Source organism: Salvelinus fontinalis, chromosome 31, assembly GCF_029448725.1.
Source record: "Salvelinus fontinalis isolate EN_2023a chromosome 31, ASM2944872v1, whole genome shotgun sequence".
Taxonomy (NCBI): Eukaryota; Metazoa; Chordata; class Actinopteri; order Salmoniformes; family Salmonidae; genus Salvelinus; species Salvelinus fontinalis.
In genome coordinates, this window is record NC_074695.1 from 46,303,485 (window position 1) to 46,321,619 (window position 18,135).

Below are 18,135 nucleotides of genomic sequence, written 5' to 3' on the forward strand. Positions count from 1 at the left end.
AGTATGTGTGTGTGTTCCCGGTTGAACTCAATAAGCATGATTGTCTGCCCGGTCCTCATGTAGTTCCCGTCCAGGAGCTCAGCAAGGCACTCTGGGAAATGTAGTCCGTTCATGTGTATATTCAGGTGAATCTGGGGAAGAAAGTCTCGAGTCTCGATGAAAGTGACCTGCGTTGAGGGATATTTAGATGTGTGCGTGCGTGAGTGTGTGTGTGTGTGTGTGTGTTGAGAGGTTGGCTGCAGTCTAATGGCAGCCACAGGCTCTGACCACCATGTTGCGGTACTTCTTGAGGATGACGTTGGAGCTGTCGTCAAAGTAGAGCACCGAGATGGCGTGGAGCTGGGTGGGGGCACAGCAGGGCTTAGGAATGGTGTCGGGGTTTATTAGGTGGACCTGCACAGGGAGGGGGGACACGGATGGGGAGTAGAAAGGTGGGGGTTGGAGTGAGGGAGACAACATCAAGTGAAAAGAACTCAATGAAGATATGATAGCACGTCAATGCATTTGTCTTTGTGTGGATGCTCTCTGGTACATTGACCGCATGAATGACACAAATGATAATGGAAAGTAACGATTGTTCTTAGCTGCTCACTAGTGTCTGCACGATGGCATGGTTTGTGGCGTTCATATAGGAGTTGAGAGGGAATGCGCACTCTCCCTCACAGTAGTACGCTGCATAGCCTTCTGGAGCTATGATCCAGTCCTGAGAGAGGGAGGGAGGGAGAGAGAGAGAGAGAGAGAGAGAGAGAGAGAGGGCAGGGAAATAAAGGGAGAAAAAGAGAGAGACGGCAGATAAAGAGAGAAAGAGAGGCACACTGTTATCCTCCATGTGAGTGTGTAATCAGCATGCGATACTTTCCACGGTAGTCATGGTGGTAGTAACAACAAGCTTCCTGGTTCTAAACTCTGAACTAACTGTGCATTTTTTTTTTACCGTGGAGCCTTAGTAAGGCAATAAGTATGCACCTCTCCTTAGCATACCCTACTGTTTACCCAGCTGTTGAAGTGGACATCATGGACAACATTGAGCCCTGTAAATCACGTTGGATTTAGGTCTCTGCTAAGAAAAGACGTTAGGGAGGACAGGGAGAAAAATAGTAGTGAGAAAGAGATAAAGGCAAGAGAGTGAGAAGAAAAGGAGAGATAGTGAGGGAGGGGGGATGGAAGAAAAGGAGATATAGTGAGGTAGGGGGATGAAAGAAAAGGAGAGATAGTGAGGGAGGGGGGGTGAAAGAAAAGGAGAGATAGTGAGGGAGGGGGGGATGAAAGAAAAGGAGAGATAGTGAGGGAGGGGGGGGTGAAAGAAAAGGAGAGATAGTGAGGGAGGGGGGGATGAAAGAAAATGAGAGATAGTGAGGGAGGGGGCGTGAAAGAAAGGGAGAGATAGTGAGGGAGGGGGGGGATGAAAGAAAATGAGAGATAGTGAGGGAGGGGGGGTGAAAGAAAAGAAGAGATAGTGAGGGAGGGGTGGGGTGAAAGAAAAGGAGAGATAGTGAGGGAGGGGGGATGAAAGAAAATTAGAGATAGTGAGGGAGGGGGGGGTGAAAGAAAAGGAGAGATAGTGAGGGAGGGGGGATGAAAGAAAAGGAGAGATAGTGAGGGAGGGGGGATGAAAGAAAAGGAGAGATAGTGAGGGAGGGGGGTGAAAGAAAAGGGGAGATAGTGAGGGAGGGGGGATGAAAGAAAAGGAGAGTTAGTGAGGGAGGGGGGATGAAAGAAAAGGAGAGATAGTGAGGGAGGGGGGATGAAAGAAAAGGAGAGATAGTGAGGGAGGGGGGGGTGAAAGAAAAGGAGAGATAGTGAGGGAGGGGAGGTGAAAGAAAAGGAGAGATAGTGAGAGAGGGGGGGTGAAAGAAAAGGAGAGATAGTGAGGGAGGGGGGATGAAAGAAAAGGAGAGATAGTGAGGGAGGGGGGGATGAAAGAAAAGGAGAGATAGTGGGGGAGGGGGGATGAAAGAAAAGGAGAGGAAGCGAAGGGAGGGAAATAGAGGAATGTGTGGGGTGCCCTCGGTACCTGCCACCCCAGATCCCTGAAGCTGACGTAGAGCTCGTGTTTCTTACACGCCTGCTTCTGGTCAGCACTGCTGTTCTCTGGGGGGGTGGAGAGAGAGAAAGAGGGGTGTAAACATGGTCAACGTTATTGCACGGAAACATAGAACCTTACTCTACACGGAATCAGTCTATGTTTTATAGGCTTAAACCTTCAAGGTTTAGGGACCTTGACCCTGTGCCTTCTGTATCCTTTGCGGCTTCCGCGGCATAGCACACATGGGAGAGGGGACAAAAGATTGTAAAGTGGCTGTTCCACTGGATGTCATAAGGTGAATGCACCAATTTGTAAGTCGCTCTGGATAAGAGCGTCTGCTAAATGACTTAAATGTAAATGTAAATGTAAAAGAGCCTGCACCCATCTCTTTCACCACTCCGTTCTTTCCCCTCTCTTTTCCATTCTCTCCCTCCGTCCCTCCCTCCCTCTGGTAACCCTGTTGAACATACGTTTGTCCCAGATGTTCGGGTTGGGAATGATCATGAACGACTGGTTCTCATCAACTCTTAAAAAGAGACTTCCAAACAGGCCCATTTGGCCCATGTGTGCTGGGCTGGTCCAGCCCCCCCCCCCCCCCCCCCCCCCCCCCCCCCCTCACACACAGTGCAGATGTACTCTGCCACAAACACGGGTCCTGCCTTCGCTTCATGTCGGGTTCTTGGCCCTGTCTGTCCACTCCGTACGGCTCGTGTAAATAAACACGCCAGCTATTTGAAGCCCAGGCATTATGGTGTAACGTTTCAGAGCTCTGCATAAACAAAGCGCTCTCACACCTCACACCGTAAGGCCCCTATGAACTATGTACACTCTGTCACGGGAGGTTCAGAAAAAAGGCATTCTCGGAGTGGTTTGGAGGGGGGAAACGTGTGTGAGTTGTGTGTGTATGTGTGTGCGTGCGCGTGTGTGTGTGTGTGAGAGTTGTGTGTGTATGTGTGTGCGTGTTTGTTGGCCCTTGGAGATATGTGGAGAATTCTGGTAAGGAGGCTGTATTAGACAGCAATAGCTCTGGCCTCCATCTGTCTCTCATTTCACCTGGAGCCAGCCATCACTACACCAGAATCGACCAACATATCACAACTGCACTTCACTGCATTCCCTAAGCTTCCCTTACCCCTCATCCCCCAGTCCCTACCTGCAATGTTGGCCACTCGGAGTGCCTCCTGGCCCTTGTTGGCCCCTTTGGAGCGGTTGGGGTTGCGCTGTTTGGCGCCCCCTGGTGCTGAGCGGATGCTGCGCAGGTGCACCTCGGTGGCTTTGAAGAAGGCCACCATGAAGGGCTGTTTATTCTGAGGACCACTGCGGCCGATCAGCCCTGCCAACCGCGGGTTCACACTCACACCTGCAGGGAGAGACACAGTGGACAGAGGGTCAGAGACATTGCCTGTGTGTGTGTGTGTGTGTGTGTGTGTGTGTGTGTGTGTGTGTGTGTGTGTGTGTGTGTGTGTGTGTGTGTGTGTGTGTGTGTGTGTGTGTGTGTGTGTGTGTGTGTGTGTGTGTGTGTGTTTCACGTTTGAAGTAGTATTAGTCGTATGTACAGGATACACATGGTTTACACCGTCCAATGAAATGTTTACATGTATTATGTGTGTGTGTGTGACTGTGTGACTATGTGTGACTATGTGTGTGTGTGACTATGTGTGTGTGACTATGTGTGTGTGACTGTGTATCTAAAGTGTGTGTGGTCCACTCAGTCTCTAATGAGAACCATTTCTTCTGTCTGTGTAATCCCAAAATGGATGTTTTCCTAAATATGAGGTTTTCCTCCCGAAATTCCTTCCTAAATTCTCTCTCTCTCTCTCTCTCTCTCTCTCTCTCGTTCACTCCTAGTTTAGACCTTGGAAATGTCAAGAACCAAAGTAGTACCACACATCAAAGAGAAACACTCTCCCAATGGATCTGACTGTGTCTCGGGTGTGTGTGTGTGTTGTGTGTGTGTGTGTGCGTGCGTGCGTGCGTGCGTGCGTGCGTGCGTGCGTGCGATGTTCACTCAGAGGAATGTGCCTGTGATGATGGTGCCGAGGTAAACTCAGGTTGCCAGCAGCCCACGGCAACAGGACATCCCACGCGCCTGTCAGCACACGCCTGCCCATACTCCCTCCCAACACACGCACACACACAAAGACATACGCACACACAGTCCCTAACATGAGACTGTATCTGTTTCTCTCAACCTAACATCCTGCTATCATCACTGAGATAGCAGTCTCCCCAGAAACACTGTCATGCTGTGCTACTAATGATGCTGCTGCTGCTGTTGATGCTGCTGCTGCTGTTGTCGTATGTCGACGAGCTGCATCCTGCCATCCTGATATGTCCTCAGTCGCAATATATCCACTCTGCATGCTGTTTGTTTTTTAATCTCTTCTGAATGGCTCGTAATGACGATGAGGGTAGAGTGAATGATGTTAAGTCACGAAGGCCTGTATTCTCTATCGATGTGTTCTGCTTCTGTGCTGTGTGCTGGTGGAGCATGTGACATTGGTATGCACTGAGGTCATACTGTTCATGCGGTCCCGTGTCCTTAAATGAATCCAGACAAACAGAGAGGTGTAACGGGTTCACACACAAAAAGATGTCGCAGGAGGCTCACTTCGTTATTTAACGTTTTGAATCATTTGCACTGCTTCAGGGATAGCGTACACAGACGTTTCGGGAACCCTATCCCTGACGCAGTGAAAATAATACAAAAAAAAAAAACATTGAATAATGGAGTAAGCTTCCTGCAACATCTTTTTGGGGGACCTGATCCTAGATCAGTACTCAGACGCTATGGGCCCATGTGCCTATTGGGTTTGAACCCTCATACAGTTGTTGTGATTTAGAGAGCTCCCTCTGGGTGCTGGACCTGCTTCTAAGACACTCTACTCACCGTCAGTGCTCTCCAGAGCCAGCTGCAGGCCCAGGTTGTGTCCAGGGTTCAAGACCCATTGGTTACTGGTCACTGTCAAGTCAAACACCAGCCAGCCGTCCTCAGCCGCCCAGATGACCCTCGAGTCCAACAGAAACAGGTCTGACTCCCTGGAGGAGAAACACACACACGCATGAGTAAAAACACACAGACAATCACACAGGCAAACACACAGACAAAGGCACACACTCACACACAAGCCTGCATACTTAGAAAGGACGTGTGATTGTGTGAGGTGAAGCGAGTGAAGCATGGAACTGAGGAGACGAGCGATCGGGGCGATAGAGAAAGAGAGGGAGAAAGAGAGGGAGGGAGGGGTCCAGATGGTGAGGCCCAGGGGAACACTTCATTTCCTTAATTGACAATAATGGCTTTATAAACGACTGCATACTGAACACTGTCCATCACACACTGGAATTAAGGGGGAGCGCCAGAGAGAGGGAGAGGCAGAGAAAGAAACAGAGAATGAGGGAGAGAGAGAGAGAGGCAGAGAGAAAGAGAGAGAGAGAGAGAGGCAGTGAAAGAAAGAGAGAACGAGGGAGGGAGAGAGAGAGAGAGGCAGAGAGAAAGAGAGAGAGGCAGAGAGAGAGAGGCAGTGAAAGAAACAGAGAGTGAGGGAGAGAGAGAGAGGCAGAGAGAGACAGGGAGAGAGAAAGAGAGAGCAAGAAAGAGAGAGCTTGCGAGACAGAGAAAGAAACCGAGAACAAGGGAGAGCGAGAGAGTAAGAGAGAGAGAGAGAGAGAGAGAGAGAGAGGCAAAGAAAGAGAGGCAGAGAGAGAGAGAGAGAGAGAGGCAGAGAGAAAGAGAGAGAGAGGCAGAGAGAGACAGGGAGAGAGAAAGAGAGAGCAAGAAAGAGAGAGCGAGCGAGACAGAGAAAGAAACCGAGAACAAGGGAGAGCGAGAGAGTAAGAGAGAGAGAGAGGCAAAGAAAGAGAGGCAGAGAGAGAGAGAGAGAGAGAGAGAGAGAGAGAGAGAGAGAGAGAGAGAGAGAAAGAGAGAGAGAGAGAGAGACTCGTACATTTCCTCAGTGAAAACAATGTAGTGAGCAAATGCCAAATTGGCTTTTTACCAAATTACAGTACGACAGACCACGTATTCAGCCTGCACACCCTAATTGACAAACAAACAAACCAAAACAAAGGCAAAGTCTTCTCATGCTTTGTTGCTTTCCAAAAAGCTTTCATCTCAAATTGGCATGATGGTCTGTTATACAAATTGATGGAAAGTGGTGTTGGGGGAAAAACATACAACATTATCAAATCCATGTACTCAAACAACAACAAGTGTGTGGTTAAAATTGGCTAAAAACACCCATATTTCTTTCCACAGGGCTGTGGGGTGAGACAGGGATGCAGCTTAAGCCACACCCTCTTCAAAATATATATATAAACGAATTGGCGAGAGCAGCTATTCCCAAACTGGGGAAGTACTACCAGCAGTACTATACCTGCACCTGTCAACGACACAAGTTGTTCAGCTTCCACGAGCACATCCAATGTCAGCATCATGTTGTTAGCCCAGCTAGCATGGACACTGACAGTTGTAAATCTGATGCAGCTGAAGAACTACTGCCCCCTTACCCGGGAAAGCACCGACAGGGGCGTTGAACCATCGAAGAAGCGCAAATATGATGAGAACTACATTGATTTGGGGTTCCCTTATATTGGGAGTAGTATCTTTCCTCAGCCACAGTGTGTTATATGTGCAAAAGTACTATCTCACAACTCAATGAAACCTTCACTCTTGCGCAGATATTTAGAAACAAAACATGACAATTTGAAAAATAAGCCGCTGGAGTTTTTGGAGCGAGAATTAAGACGACTTTCGAGTAGTAAGACATGTATAAAAGCAACAAATTCCATTAATAAGAAGGGGCTAAAAGCATCTTACATGGTGCTCTACTGAGTTGCTAGGACAGGCAAGCCCCATACTATTGTGGAGGACTTAATTATACCTGCTGCCGTGGATATGGCTGCGACAATGCTGGGGGAAAAAGCAATGCTGTAAGGATCGACGCTGGAGGCAGGAAGCAGGTACAGAGAGAACATTTATTAAACAACAGAAATGAAGCAGGACAGGAACAGCATCTGGACAGGGGACGAAATAATGCCATCAATGCTGACACAGGGAACAAATGGGGGAGCAGACAATTATAGACGGGCAATCAACAACATGAAGGAGTCCAGGCGGGTCCAATGAGCGCTGCTGTGCGTAATGATGGTAACAGGTGTGCGTAATGAAGAGCAGCCTGGCACCCTCGAGCGCCAGAGAGGGAGAGCGGGCATTGGCGTGACAAACGCCTTCATCAAACAACCCTGTTTCACAGCGCATCAGTGACATGGCAGGAGATGTTTTGAAACAATTACTGCTTCGCATACAAGCAAGTGAATTCAATGTATTACAGCTGGATGAGTCAACAGACGTGGCGGGACTGGCACAGCTCCTGGTATATGTCCATTACGTTTATAGGGGGTCAATTAAGGAAGACATCCTATTCTGCAATTCATTGGAAACCAGGACAACAGGAGAGGATTTTTTTTAAGTACTGGACAGCTTTGTGACATCAAATGGACTTTGGTGGTCAAGATGTGTTGGTATCTGTACTGATGGCACAAAAGCCATGACAGGGAGACATAGTGGAGTGGTAACGCGTGTGCATAGTTGCTCCCGACGCCACTTGGGTACACTGCAGCATCCACCGAGAGGCTCTTGCTACCAAGGGAATGCCTGACAGCTTGAAAGACGTTTTGGACACTACAGTGAAAATGGTTAACTTTGTTAAAGCAAGGCCCCTGAACTCTCATGTATTTTCTGCATAATGCAATGATATGGGCAGCGACCAGGTAAAGCTTTTACAACATACAGAAGTGCGCTGGTTATCAAGGGTCAAAGTATTGACACGTCTTTTTTGAATTGAGAGACGAGCTTAAAGTTTTCTTTACTGACCATCATTTTCACTTGCCTGACCACTTGCATGATGACGAGTTTCTCATACGACTGGCCTGTCTGGGTTATGTTTTTTTTTCGCCTGAATGATCTGAATCTAGGATTGCAGGGACTCTCTGCAACTATATTCAATGTGCGGGACAAAATGGAGGCTATGATTAAAACCTCTTAAGGATCTACAAGATCGGTGTCCCACCCTCAGGACGGTTGAGCTAACGTGCGCTAATGTGATTAGCATGCCGTTGTAAGTAACAAGAACATTTCCCAGGACAAAGGCATATCTTATATGGGCAGAAAGCTTAAATTCTGGTTAATCTAACTGCACTGTCCAATTTACAGTAGCTATTACAGTGAAAACATACTATGCTATTATTTGAAGAGATTGAACAGGTTTGTACTTGAAAATGTATATATTAACCAATTAGGCACATTTTGGCAGACTTGATACAACATTTTGAACAGAAATGCAATGGTTCATTGGATCAGTCTAACAATTTGCACATACACTGCTGCCATCTAGTGGCCAAAATCTAAATTGCAACTAGAGTCCTAAGTCAGATAATGGCCTTTTCTCTTGCATTTCAAAGATGGTGGGGGGGAAAAAAATTATTTACTCTTTGTATTATCTTTTAACAGATCTAACGTGTTATATTCTCCTACATTAATTTCACATTTCCACAAACTTCAAAGTGTTTCCTTTTAAATGGTATCAAGAATATGCATATCCTTGCTTCAGTTCCTGAGCTACAGGCAGTTAGATTTGGGTATGTCATTTTAGGCTAAATTTGAAAAAAAGGGTCTGATCCTTAAGAGGTTTTTGGAGCTCTTCTCTGTCTGCATTAACAAGGACAACACACAGTTCTTTCCATCATTGTATGATATTTTGTGTGCAAATTAACTCTAGTTTACGGACAATGTCAAATGTGATATAGCGAAGCACCTGAGTGAGTTGGGTGCGGAATTATGCAGGTACTTTCCCGAAACACACAACACAAACAACTGGATTCGTTATCCATTTGATGCCCTGCCTCCAGCCCACTTACCGATATCTGAACAAGAGAGCCTCATCAAATTGCAACAAGCGGTTCTGTGAACATTTAATTCATTCAGAAGCCACTGCCAGATTTCTGGATAGGGCTGCGCTCAGAGTATCCTGCCTTGGCAAATCGCGCTGTTAAGACACGGATACCCTTTGCAACCACGTACATATGCGAGAGTGGATTCTCGGCCCTCACTAGCATGAAAACTAAATACAGGCACAGACTGTGTGTGGAAAATGATTTAAGACTGAGACTCTCTCCAATACAACCCAACATTGCAGAGTTATGTGCATCCTTTCAAGCACACCCTTCTCATTAACCTGTGGTGAGTTATTCACCATTTTTGATGAACAAATAAGGTTTTATTAGTAAGATGGTTAAATAAAGAGCAAAATAATTGATTATTATTATATTATTATTTGTGTCCTGGTCCTATAAGAGCTCTCTGTCACTTCCCACGAGCCGGGTTGTGACAAAAACTCACACTCATTCTTATGTTTAATAAATGCATCGTATAGTGTGTGTGTGTGGCAGGCTTACAATGATGCCAAAAAACAAAATTTGAGAGTGCGCTGACCCTGGTGCAAAAGGGGGTACGCAGCTGAAGGCTGAATGTTTGAAGGAGTACGGGACTATAGAAAGTTTGGGAACCACAGCACTAGAGCACACACAAAACTATACATACCTCGGCCTAAACATCAGCATCACAGGTAACTTCCACAAAGCTGCGAACAAGCTGAGAGACAAGGCATGAAAGGCCTTCTATGCCATCAAAAGGAACATTAAATTTGATGTATCAATTAGGATCTGTCTAAAAATACTTGAATCAATTATAGAACCCATTGCCCTTTATGGTTGTCTGGGGTCCGCTCACCAACCAGGAATTCACAAAACGGGACAAACACCAAATTGAGACTGCATGCAGAATTCTGCAAAAATATCCTCTGTGTCACGTTCCTGGCCGGTTTTCTGTTATTTTGTATGTGTTTGACGGTCAGGGCGTGGGTTTGGGTGGGTAGTCTATGTTATGTGTTTCTATGTTGGTTTAAGGGTGACCTGATATGGCTCTCAATTAGAGGCAGGTGGTTTTCATTTCCTCTGATTGAGAGCCATATTAAGGTAGGTGTTTTCACATTGTTTGTTGTGGGTGGTTGTCTCCTGTGTCAGTGTATGTTACGCCACACGGGACTGTTTCGGTTTTGTTTGTTTGTTCGTTTTATGTAGTCAGTTTTCCTGTTCATGCGTTCTTCGTGTTTCATGTAAGTTCGTCGTCCAGGTCTGTCTACGTCGTTTTGTTGTTTTGTAATTATTCAAGTGTTCGTCGTGTTTTCTGTTTTGTTTATTAAAAATCATGTCTTATCACAACGCTGCATTTTGGTCTAAATCACACCTAAAAGGAAGTGATTCCCGAAAATTCCATAACAAAGCCATCACCTACAGAGAGATGAACCTGGAGAAGAGTCCCCTAAGCAAGCTGGTCCTGGGACTCTGTTCACAAACACAAACAGACCCCACAGAGCCCCGGGAGAGCAACACAATTAGACCAAACCAAATCATGAGAAAACTAAAATATAATTACTTGACATATTGGAAAGAATTAACAAAAAAACTGAGCAAACTAGAATGCTATTTGGCCCTAAACAGAGAGTACACAGTGGCAGAATACCTGACCACTGTGACTGACCCAAACTTAAGTAAAGCTTTGACTATGTACAGACTCAATGAGCATAGCCTTGCTATTGAGAAAGGCCACCGTAGGCAGACCTGGATCTCAAGAGAAGACAGGCTATGTGCTCACTGCCCACAAAATGAGGTGGAAACTGAGCTGCACTTCCTAACCTCCTGCCCAATGTATGACCATATTAGAGACACATATTTCCCTCAGATTACACAGATCCACAAAGAATTTGAAAACAAACCCAATTTTGATACTCTTCCATATCTATTGGTTAAAATACCACAGTGTGCCATCACAGCAGCAAGATTTGTGACCTGTTGCCACAAGAAAAGGGCAACCTGTGAAGAACAAACACCATTGTAAATACAAACCATATTTATGTTTATTTATTTTCCCTTTTGTACTTTAATTATTTGCACATCGTCACAACACTGTATATAGACACAATATGACATTTGAAATGTTTTCATTCTTTTGGAAAGTCTATGAGTGTCATGTTTACTGTTAATTTGTATTGTTTATTTCACTTTTGTTTATTAGCTACTTCACTTGCTTTGGCAATGTTAACATGTGTTTCCCATGCCAATAAATTGAATTGAGAGAGAGAGAGGCAGAGAGAGAGGCGGAGAGAGAGGCATAGAGAGTGAGAGAGAGCAAGAGAGGCATAGAAAGAGATAGATAGATCGAGAGAGAGAGAGAAACACACATAAGAGCAAATCATTTCCGTGTCTCCTACTCCCTTAAATCCTTGTCCAACTAACTACCACTGTTCTGTGGGATGTTTTTCTCTTTCTCTCCTCATTTTCCTTTCTGATATTATATCCTTTCTTCTTCATGTATCCATTCATTCCTCCCAGACCAGGGTTGTTCTACTGACAGAGGGGACAGTGTGTCATAGAGCTCTGGTTCAGACTGTCATGTTTTGTCTTTGATCATCATGTCTTGTCCCTGTGCTTCCCTCTGCTGGTCTTATTAGGTTCTTTCCCTCTTTCTATCCCTCTCTCTTCCCCTCCCTCTCTCCCTCTCCCGCTCTCTCTCTCTATCGTTCCGTTCCTGCTCCCAGCTGTTTCTCATTCTCCTAACGACCTCATTTACTCTTTCACACCTGTCCCCTATTTTGCCCTCTGATTAGAGTTCCTATTTCTCCCTCTGTTTTCCGCTTCTGTCCTTGTCGGATTCTTGTTTGAGGTTTGCTGTTCTGTGTCCTTGTTCCGCCCTGTCGTGTTTTTGCCTTTGTCAGATGCTGCGTGTGAGCAGGTGTCTATGTCAGCTACGGTCTGTGCCTTCCTGAAGCAACCTGCAGTCTGTGGTCGCGTCTCCAGTCGTTCCTCTCTACTGACGAGAGGTTTTCAGTTTCCTGTTTTGGATTTACCTTTGATAATATCCAGGAGAATCATAGTTTGTTTAAGACTGGAATAAAGACTCTGTTTCTATTACGTCGCTTTTGGGTCCTCCTTCATCAGCATAACAGAAGAATCCGACCAAGAATGGACCCAGCGACTACGGATTCTCGCAAGACTGCCATCGAGATCCAGGGAGCAATGCTCGGCAGACACGAGCAGGAATTGTCTGCTGCTCGTCATGCCGTTGAGACCCTGGCCGCTCATGTCTCCGATCTCTCTGGACAGTTTCAGAGTCTTCGTCTCGTGCCACCAGCTACTTCCTGGTCTTCCAAGTCTCCGGAACCTAGGGTTAATAACCCACCTTGTTACTCTGGGCAGCCCACTGAGTGTCGCTCCTTTCTCACCCAGTGTGATATTGTGTTCTCTCTCCAGCCCAACACATACTCAGAAGAGAGAGCTCGGATCGCTTACGTCATATCGCTCCTTACTGGTCGGGCTCGGGAGTGGGGCACAGCTATCTGGGAGGCAAGGGCTGAGTGTTCTAACGTTTATCAGAACTTTAAGGAGGAGATGATACGCGTTTTTGATCGTTCTGTTTTTGGGAAGGAGGCTTCCAGGGTCCTGGCTTCCCTATGTCAAGGTGATCGATCCATAACGGATTACTCTATAGAGTTTCGCACTCTTGCTGCATCCAGTGACTGGAACGAGCCGGCGTTGCTCGCTCGTTTTCTGGAGGGACTTCACGCTGGGGTTAAGGATGAGATTCTCTCCCGGGAGGTTCCTTCCAGCGTGGACTCTTTGATTGCACTCGCCATCCGTATAGAACGACGGGTAGATCTTCGTCACCGAGCTCGTGGAAGAGAGCTCGCGTTTACGGTGTTTCCCCTCTCCGCATCTCAACCATCTCCTCCCATCGGCTCAGAGACTGAGCCCATGCAGCTGGGAGGTATTCGCATCTCGACTAAGGAGAGGGAACGGAGAATCACCAACCGCCTTTGCCTCTATTGCGGTTCTGCTGGACATTTTGTCATGTCATGTCCAGTAAAAGCCAGAGCTCATCAGTAAGCGGAGGGCTACTGGTGAGCGCTACTACTCAGGTCTCTCCATCAAGATCCTGTACTACCTTGTCGGTCCATCTACGCTGGTCCGGTTCGGCTGCTTCCTGCAGTGCCTTGATAGACTCTGGGGCTGAGGGTTGTTTTATGGACGAAGCATGGGCTCGGAAACATGACATTCCTCTCAGACAGTTAGGGAGGCCCACGCCCATGTTCGCCTTAGATGGTAGTTCTCTCCCCAGTATCAGATGTGAGACACTACCTTTAACCCTTACAGTATCTGGTAACCACAGTGAGACCATTTCCTTTTTGATTTTTCGTTCACCTTTTACACCTGTTGTTTTGGGTCATCAATGGCTAGTATGTCATAATCCTTCTATTAATTGGTCTAGTAATTCTATCCTATCCTGGAACGTTTCTTGTCATGTGAAGTGTTTAATGTCTGCTATCCCTCCTGTTTCTTCTGTCCCCTCTACTCAGGAGGAACCTGGTGATTTGACAGGAGTGCCGGAGGAATATCATGATCTACGCACGGTCTTCAGTCGGTCCAGAGCCAACTCTCTTCCTCCTCACCGGTCGTATGATTGTTGTATTGATCTCCTTCCGGGGACCACTCCCCCTCGGGGTAGACTATACTCTCTGTCAGCTCCCGAACGTAAGGCTCTCGAGGATTATCTGTCTGTTTCTCTCGACGCCGGTACCGTGGTGCCTTCTTCCTCTCCCGCCGGAGCGGGGTTTTTCTTTGTTAAGAAGAAGGACGGTACTCTGCGCCCCTGCGTGGATTATCGAGGGCTGAATGACATAACGGTTAAGAATCGTTATCCGCTTCCCCTTATGTCGTCAGCCTTCGAGATGCTGCAGGGAGCCAGGTTCTTTACTAAGTTGGACCTTCGTAACGCTTACCATCTCGTACGCATCAGAGAGGGGGACGAGTGGAAAACGGCGTTTAACACTCCGTTAGGGCATTTTGAATACCGGGTTCTGCCGTTCGGTCTCTCTAATGCTCCAGCTGTCTTTCAGGCATTAGTTAATGATGTACTGAGAGACATGCTGAACATCTTTGTTTTCGTTTACCTTGACGATATCCTGATTTTTTCACCGTCACTCGAGATTCATGTTCAGCACGTTCGACGTGTACTCCAGCGCCTTTTAGAGAATTGTCTCTACGTGAAGGCTGAGAAGTGCGCCTTTCATGTCTCCTCTGTCACTTTTCTCGGTTCTGTTATTTCCGCTGAGGGCATTCAGATGGATCCCGCTAAGGTCCAGGCTGTCAGCGATTGGCCCGTTCCTAAGTCACGTGTCGAGTTGCAGCGCTTTCTCGGTTTCGCGAATTTCTATCGGCGTTTCATTCGTAATTTCGGTCAAGTGGCTGCCCCTCTCACAGCTCTGACTTCTGTCAAGACTTGCTTTAAGTGGTCCGGTTCCGCCCAGGGAGCTTTTGATCTCCTCAAGAAGCGTTTTACATCCGCCCCTATCCTTGTTACTCCTGACGTCACTAAACAATTCATTGTCGAGGTTGACGCTTCAGAGGTGGGCGTGGGAGCCATTCTGTCCCAGCGCTTCCAGTCTGACGATAAGGTTCATCCTTGCGCTTACTTTTCTCATCGCCTGTCGCCATCGGAACGCAACTATGATGTGGGTAACCGCGAACTGCTCGCTATCCGCTTAGCCATAGGCGAATGGCGACAGTGGTTGGAGGGGGCGACCGTTCCTTTTGTCGTTTGGACTGACCATAAGAACCTTGAGTACATCCGTTCTGCCAAACGACTTAATGCACGTCAAGCTCGTTGGGCGTTGTTTTTCGCTCGTTTCGAGTTCGTGATTTCCTATCGCCCGGGAGATAAGAACACCAAGCCTGATCCCTTATCCCGTCTCTTTAGTTCTTCTGTGGTTTCTACCGACCCCGAGGGGATTCTCCCTGAAGGGCGTGTTGTCGGGTTGACTGTCTGGGGAATTGAGAGACAGGTAAAGCAAGCACTCACTCACACTGCGTCGCCGCGCGCTTGTCCTAGTAACCTTCTGTTTGTTCCTGTCTCTACTCGTCTGGCTGTTCTTCAGTGGGCTCATTCTGCCAAGTTAGCTGGCCACCCCGGCGTTCGGGGTACGCTTGCTTCTATTCGCCAGCGGTTTTGGTGGCCTACTCAGGAGCGGGACACGCGCCGTTTCGTGGCTGCTTGTTCGGACTGCGCGCAGACTAAGTCAGGTAACTCTCCTCCTGCCGGTCGTCTCAGACCGCTTCCCATTCCTTCTCGACCATGGTCTCACATCGCCTTAGACTTTATTACTGGTCTGCCTTCGTCTGCGGGGAAGACTGTGATTCTTACGGTTATCGATAGGTTCTCTAAGGCGGCACATTTCATTCCCCTCGCTAAGCTTCCTTCCGCTAAGGAGACGGCACAAATCATCATTGAGAATGTGTTCAGAATTCATGGTCTCCCGTTAGACGCCGTTTCAGACAGAGGCCCGCAATTCACGTCACAGTTTTGGAGGGAGTTCTGTCGTTTGATTGGTGCTTCCGTCAGTCTCTCTTCCGGGTTTCATCCCCAGTCTAACGGTCAAGCAGAAAGGGCCAATCAGTCGATTGGTCGCATATTACGCAGCCTTTCGTTTCGAAACCCTGCGTCTTGGGCAGAACAGCTCCCCTGGGCTGAGTACGCTCACAACTCGCTTCCTTCGTCTGCTACCGGGCTATCTCCGTTTCAGAGTAGTCTTGGTTACCAGCCTCCTCTGTTCTCGTCCCAGCTCGCCGAGTCCAGCGTTCCCTCCGCTCAGGCTTTTGTCCAACGTTGTGAGCGCACTTGGAGGAGGGTCAGGTCTGCACTTTGCCGTTACAGGGCGCAGACTGTGAGAGCCGCCAATAAACGTAGGATTAAGAGTCCTAGGTATTGTCGCGGTCAGAGAGTGTGGCTTTCCACTCGTAACCTTCCCCTTACGACAGCTTCTCGCAAGTTGACTCCGCGGTTCATTGGTCCGTTCCGTGTCTCTCAGGTCGTCAATCCTGTCGCTGTGCGACTGCTTCTTCCGCGACATCTTCGTCGCGTCCACCCTGTCTTCCATGTCTCTTGTGTCAAGCCTTTTCTTCGCGCCCCCGTTCGTCTTCCCCCCCCCCCCCCCGTCCTTGTCGAGGGCGCACCTATTTACAAGGTACGGAAGATCATGGACATGCGTTCTCGGGGTCGTGGTCACCAGTACTTAGTGGATTGGGAGGGTTACGGTCCTGAGGAGAGGAGTTGGGTTCCATCTCGGGACGTGCTGGACCGTTCGTTGATTGATGATTTCCTTCGTTGCCGCCAGGGTTCCTCCTCGAGTGCGCCAGGAGGCGCTCGGTGAGTGGGGGGGTACTGTCATGTTTTGTCTTTGATCATCATGTCTTGTCCCTGTGCTTCCCTCTGCTGGTCTTATTAGGTTCTTTCCCTCTTTCTATCCCTCTCTCTTCCCCTCCCTCTCTCCCTCTCCCGCTCTCTCTCTCTATCGTTCCGTTCCTGCTCCCAGCTGTTTCTCATTCTCCTAACGACCTCATTTACTCTTTCACACCTGTCCCCTATTTTGCCCTCTGATTAGAGTTCCTATTTCTCCCTCTGTTTTCCGCTTCTGTCCTTGTCGGATTCTTGTTTGAGGTTTGCTGTTCTGTGTCCTTGTTCCGCCCTGTCGTGTTTTTGCCTTTGTCAGATGCTGCGTGTGAGCAGGTGTCTATGTCAGCTACGGTCTGTGCCTTCCTGAAGCAACCTGCAGTCTGTGGTCGCGTCTCCAGTCGTTCCTCTCTACTGACGAGAGGTTTTCAGTTTCCTGTTTTGGATTTACCTTTGATAATATCCAGGAGAATCATAGTTTGTTTAAGACTGGAATAAAGACTCTGTTTCTATTACGTCGCTTTTGGGTCCTCCTTCATCAGCATAACACAGACACACATGTTTGTTTTACTATGAATTATATTTTCCCTAACTCATAACCTTAACCCTTTATCTAACCCTAACCCTAATGTTAACCCTAACCCTAACGTTAACCCCAAACCCCTATCCCTAAACCTACAACTAAACCTATCCCCTAACCCTAAACCTAAACCCTAAGCCTAAAATAGTATTTTTCCTTGTGTGGACCGAATTTTCCTTATTTTACTATACTTGTGAGGACTTCTGGTCTCCACAAGGATACTAAAACCAGCCCCACCACCCCCACACACACACATACACACCCTCACCTGTCAATGTGTTCCTCCAGCACCTGGTAGACACTGACGCGGAAGGTTTCATTGTCAAAGCGTTCGTGGATGAAGCCCTTATAGATGCGGAACTCTGCGGTGGTGACCGCCTCCCCCTCGGGAATGCGTGATAGGTCGAAACGGAACTCTCGGTGGTGCCGCCAGACGGGTAGGAACTCGGTATCGCGTTCCACTGGAACACACAAACACACACACACACACAGGATGAGACAAAACAAGAACACCACAAACACAAATGCACACACACTATAACGAGTCTGGCAGAAGTTAGAACAGACAGACAGACAGATGGACAGACTGTCTATCACAGTCTTGAGTCCTGACATACTCACCCTTATACAACCTTGGGTGATGTAGTGAGACAGACACATCCATCCATGTTCTCCATGTGGTTCTCTGAATGGATGTCTCCTTCATGTAACACATGGGCTACACTGCTAGAGAGCTGCATGTGGTGCTGGTGCTATAGCCTTGTGATTGAGAGACGCATGTGGTGCTGGTGCGACAGCCCTGTGATTGAGAGATGCACGTGGTTCTGACAGCTTTACAACACTCTTTTCTCTCTCTTCCTCTCCGAACCCCAGAGACACATCCCTCGTCTCCTCCTCTCATCTGGATGACATGAGGTGGAGTACACGCTCACACCACACATGCACACATACAGCTGTGGCCAAATATATTGGCACCCTTGCACTTTTTCTTAAATAATTCCCCCTTTCTTCTCAAATAAGTTGAAATGTAAAAAAATGAAAAGTTAGGTAACCACATGTTTTTACCGGATTGAAACTTTGCACAACCAAATAGGTTTTTGTACACTTACGTTTACACTTTTCAATTAGAAAATAAAGACAAATGGCATGGACAAATGTATTGGCAGCTAGTACTTGGTTACACAACCT

At 47.5% G+C, this 18,135-nt stretch overlaps 1 protein-coding gene across 1 annotated transcript in view; it reads right to left on the minus strand.

Moving 5' to 3' along the window:
* Window positions 1-18,135, minus strand: part of LOC129830395 (bone morphogenetic protein 7-like) — a 49,838-nt gene that overhangs the window by 1,408 nt on the left and 30,295 nt on the right. The window contains exons 2-7 of the mRNA XM_055892945.1: window positions 17,216-17,408; window positions 4,917-5,065; window positions 3,180-3,386; window positions 2,015-2,091; window positions 593-703; window positions 1-393 (exon numbers count right to left, since the gene is read on the minus strand). The exon at window positions 1-393 is cut by the window's left edge and continues 1,408 nt beyond it. Of these exons, the coding sequence (XP_055748920.1) occupies window positions 244-393; window positions 593-703; window positions 2,015-2,091; window positions 3,180-3,386; window positions 4,917-5,065; window positions 17,216-17,408 (887 nt within the window). The 3' untranslated portion in view covers window positions 1-243. The remainder of the gene's footprint in view (window positions 394-592; window positions 704-2,014; window positions 2,092-3,179; window positions 3,387-4,916; window positions 5,066-17,215; window positions 17,409-18,135) is intronic.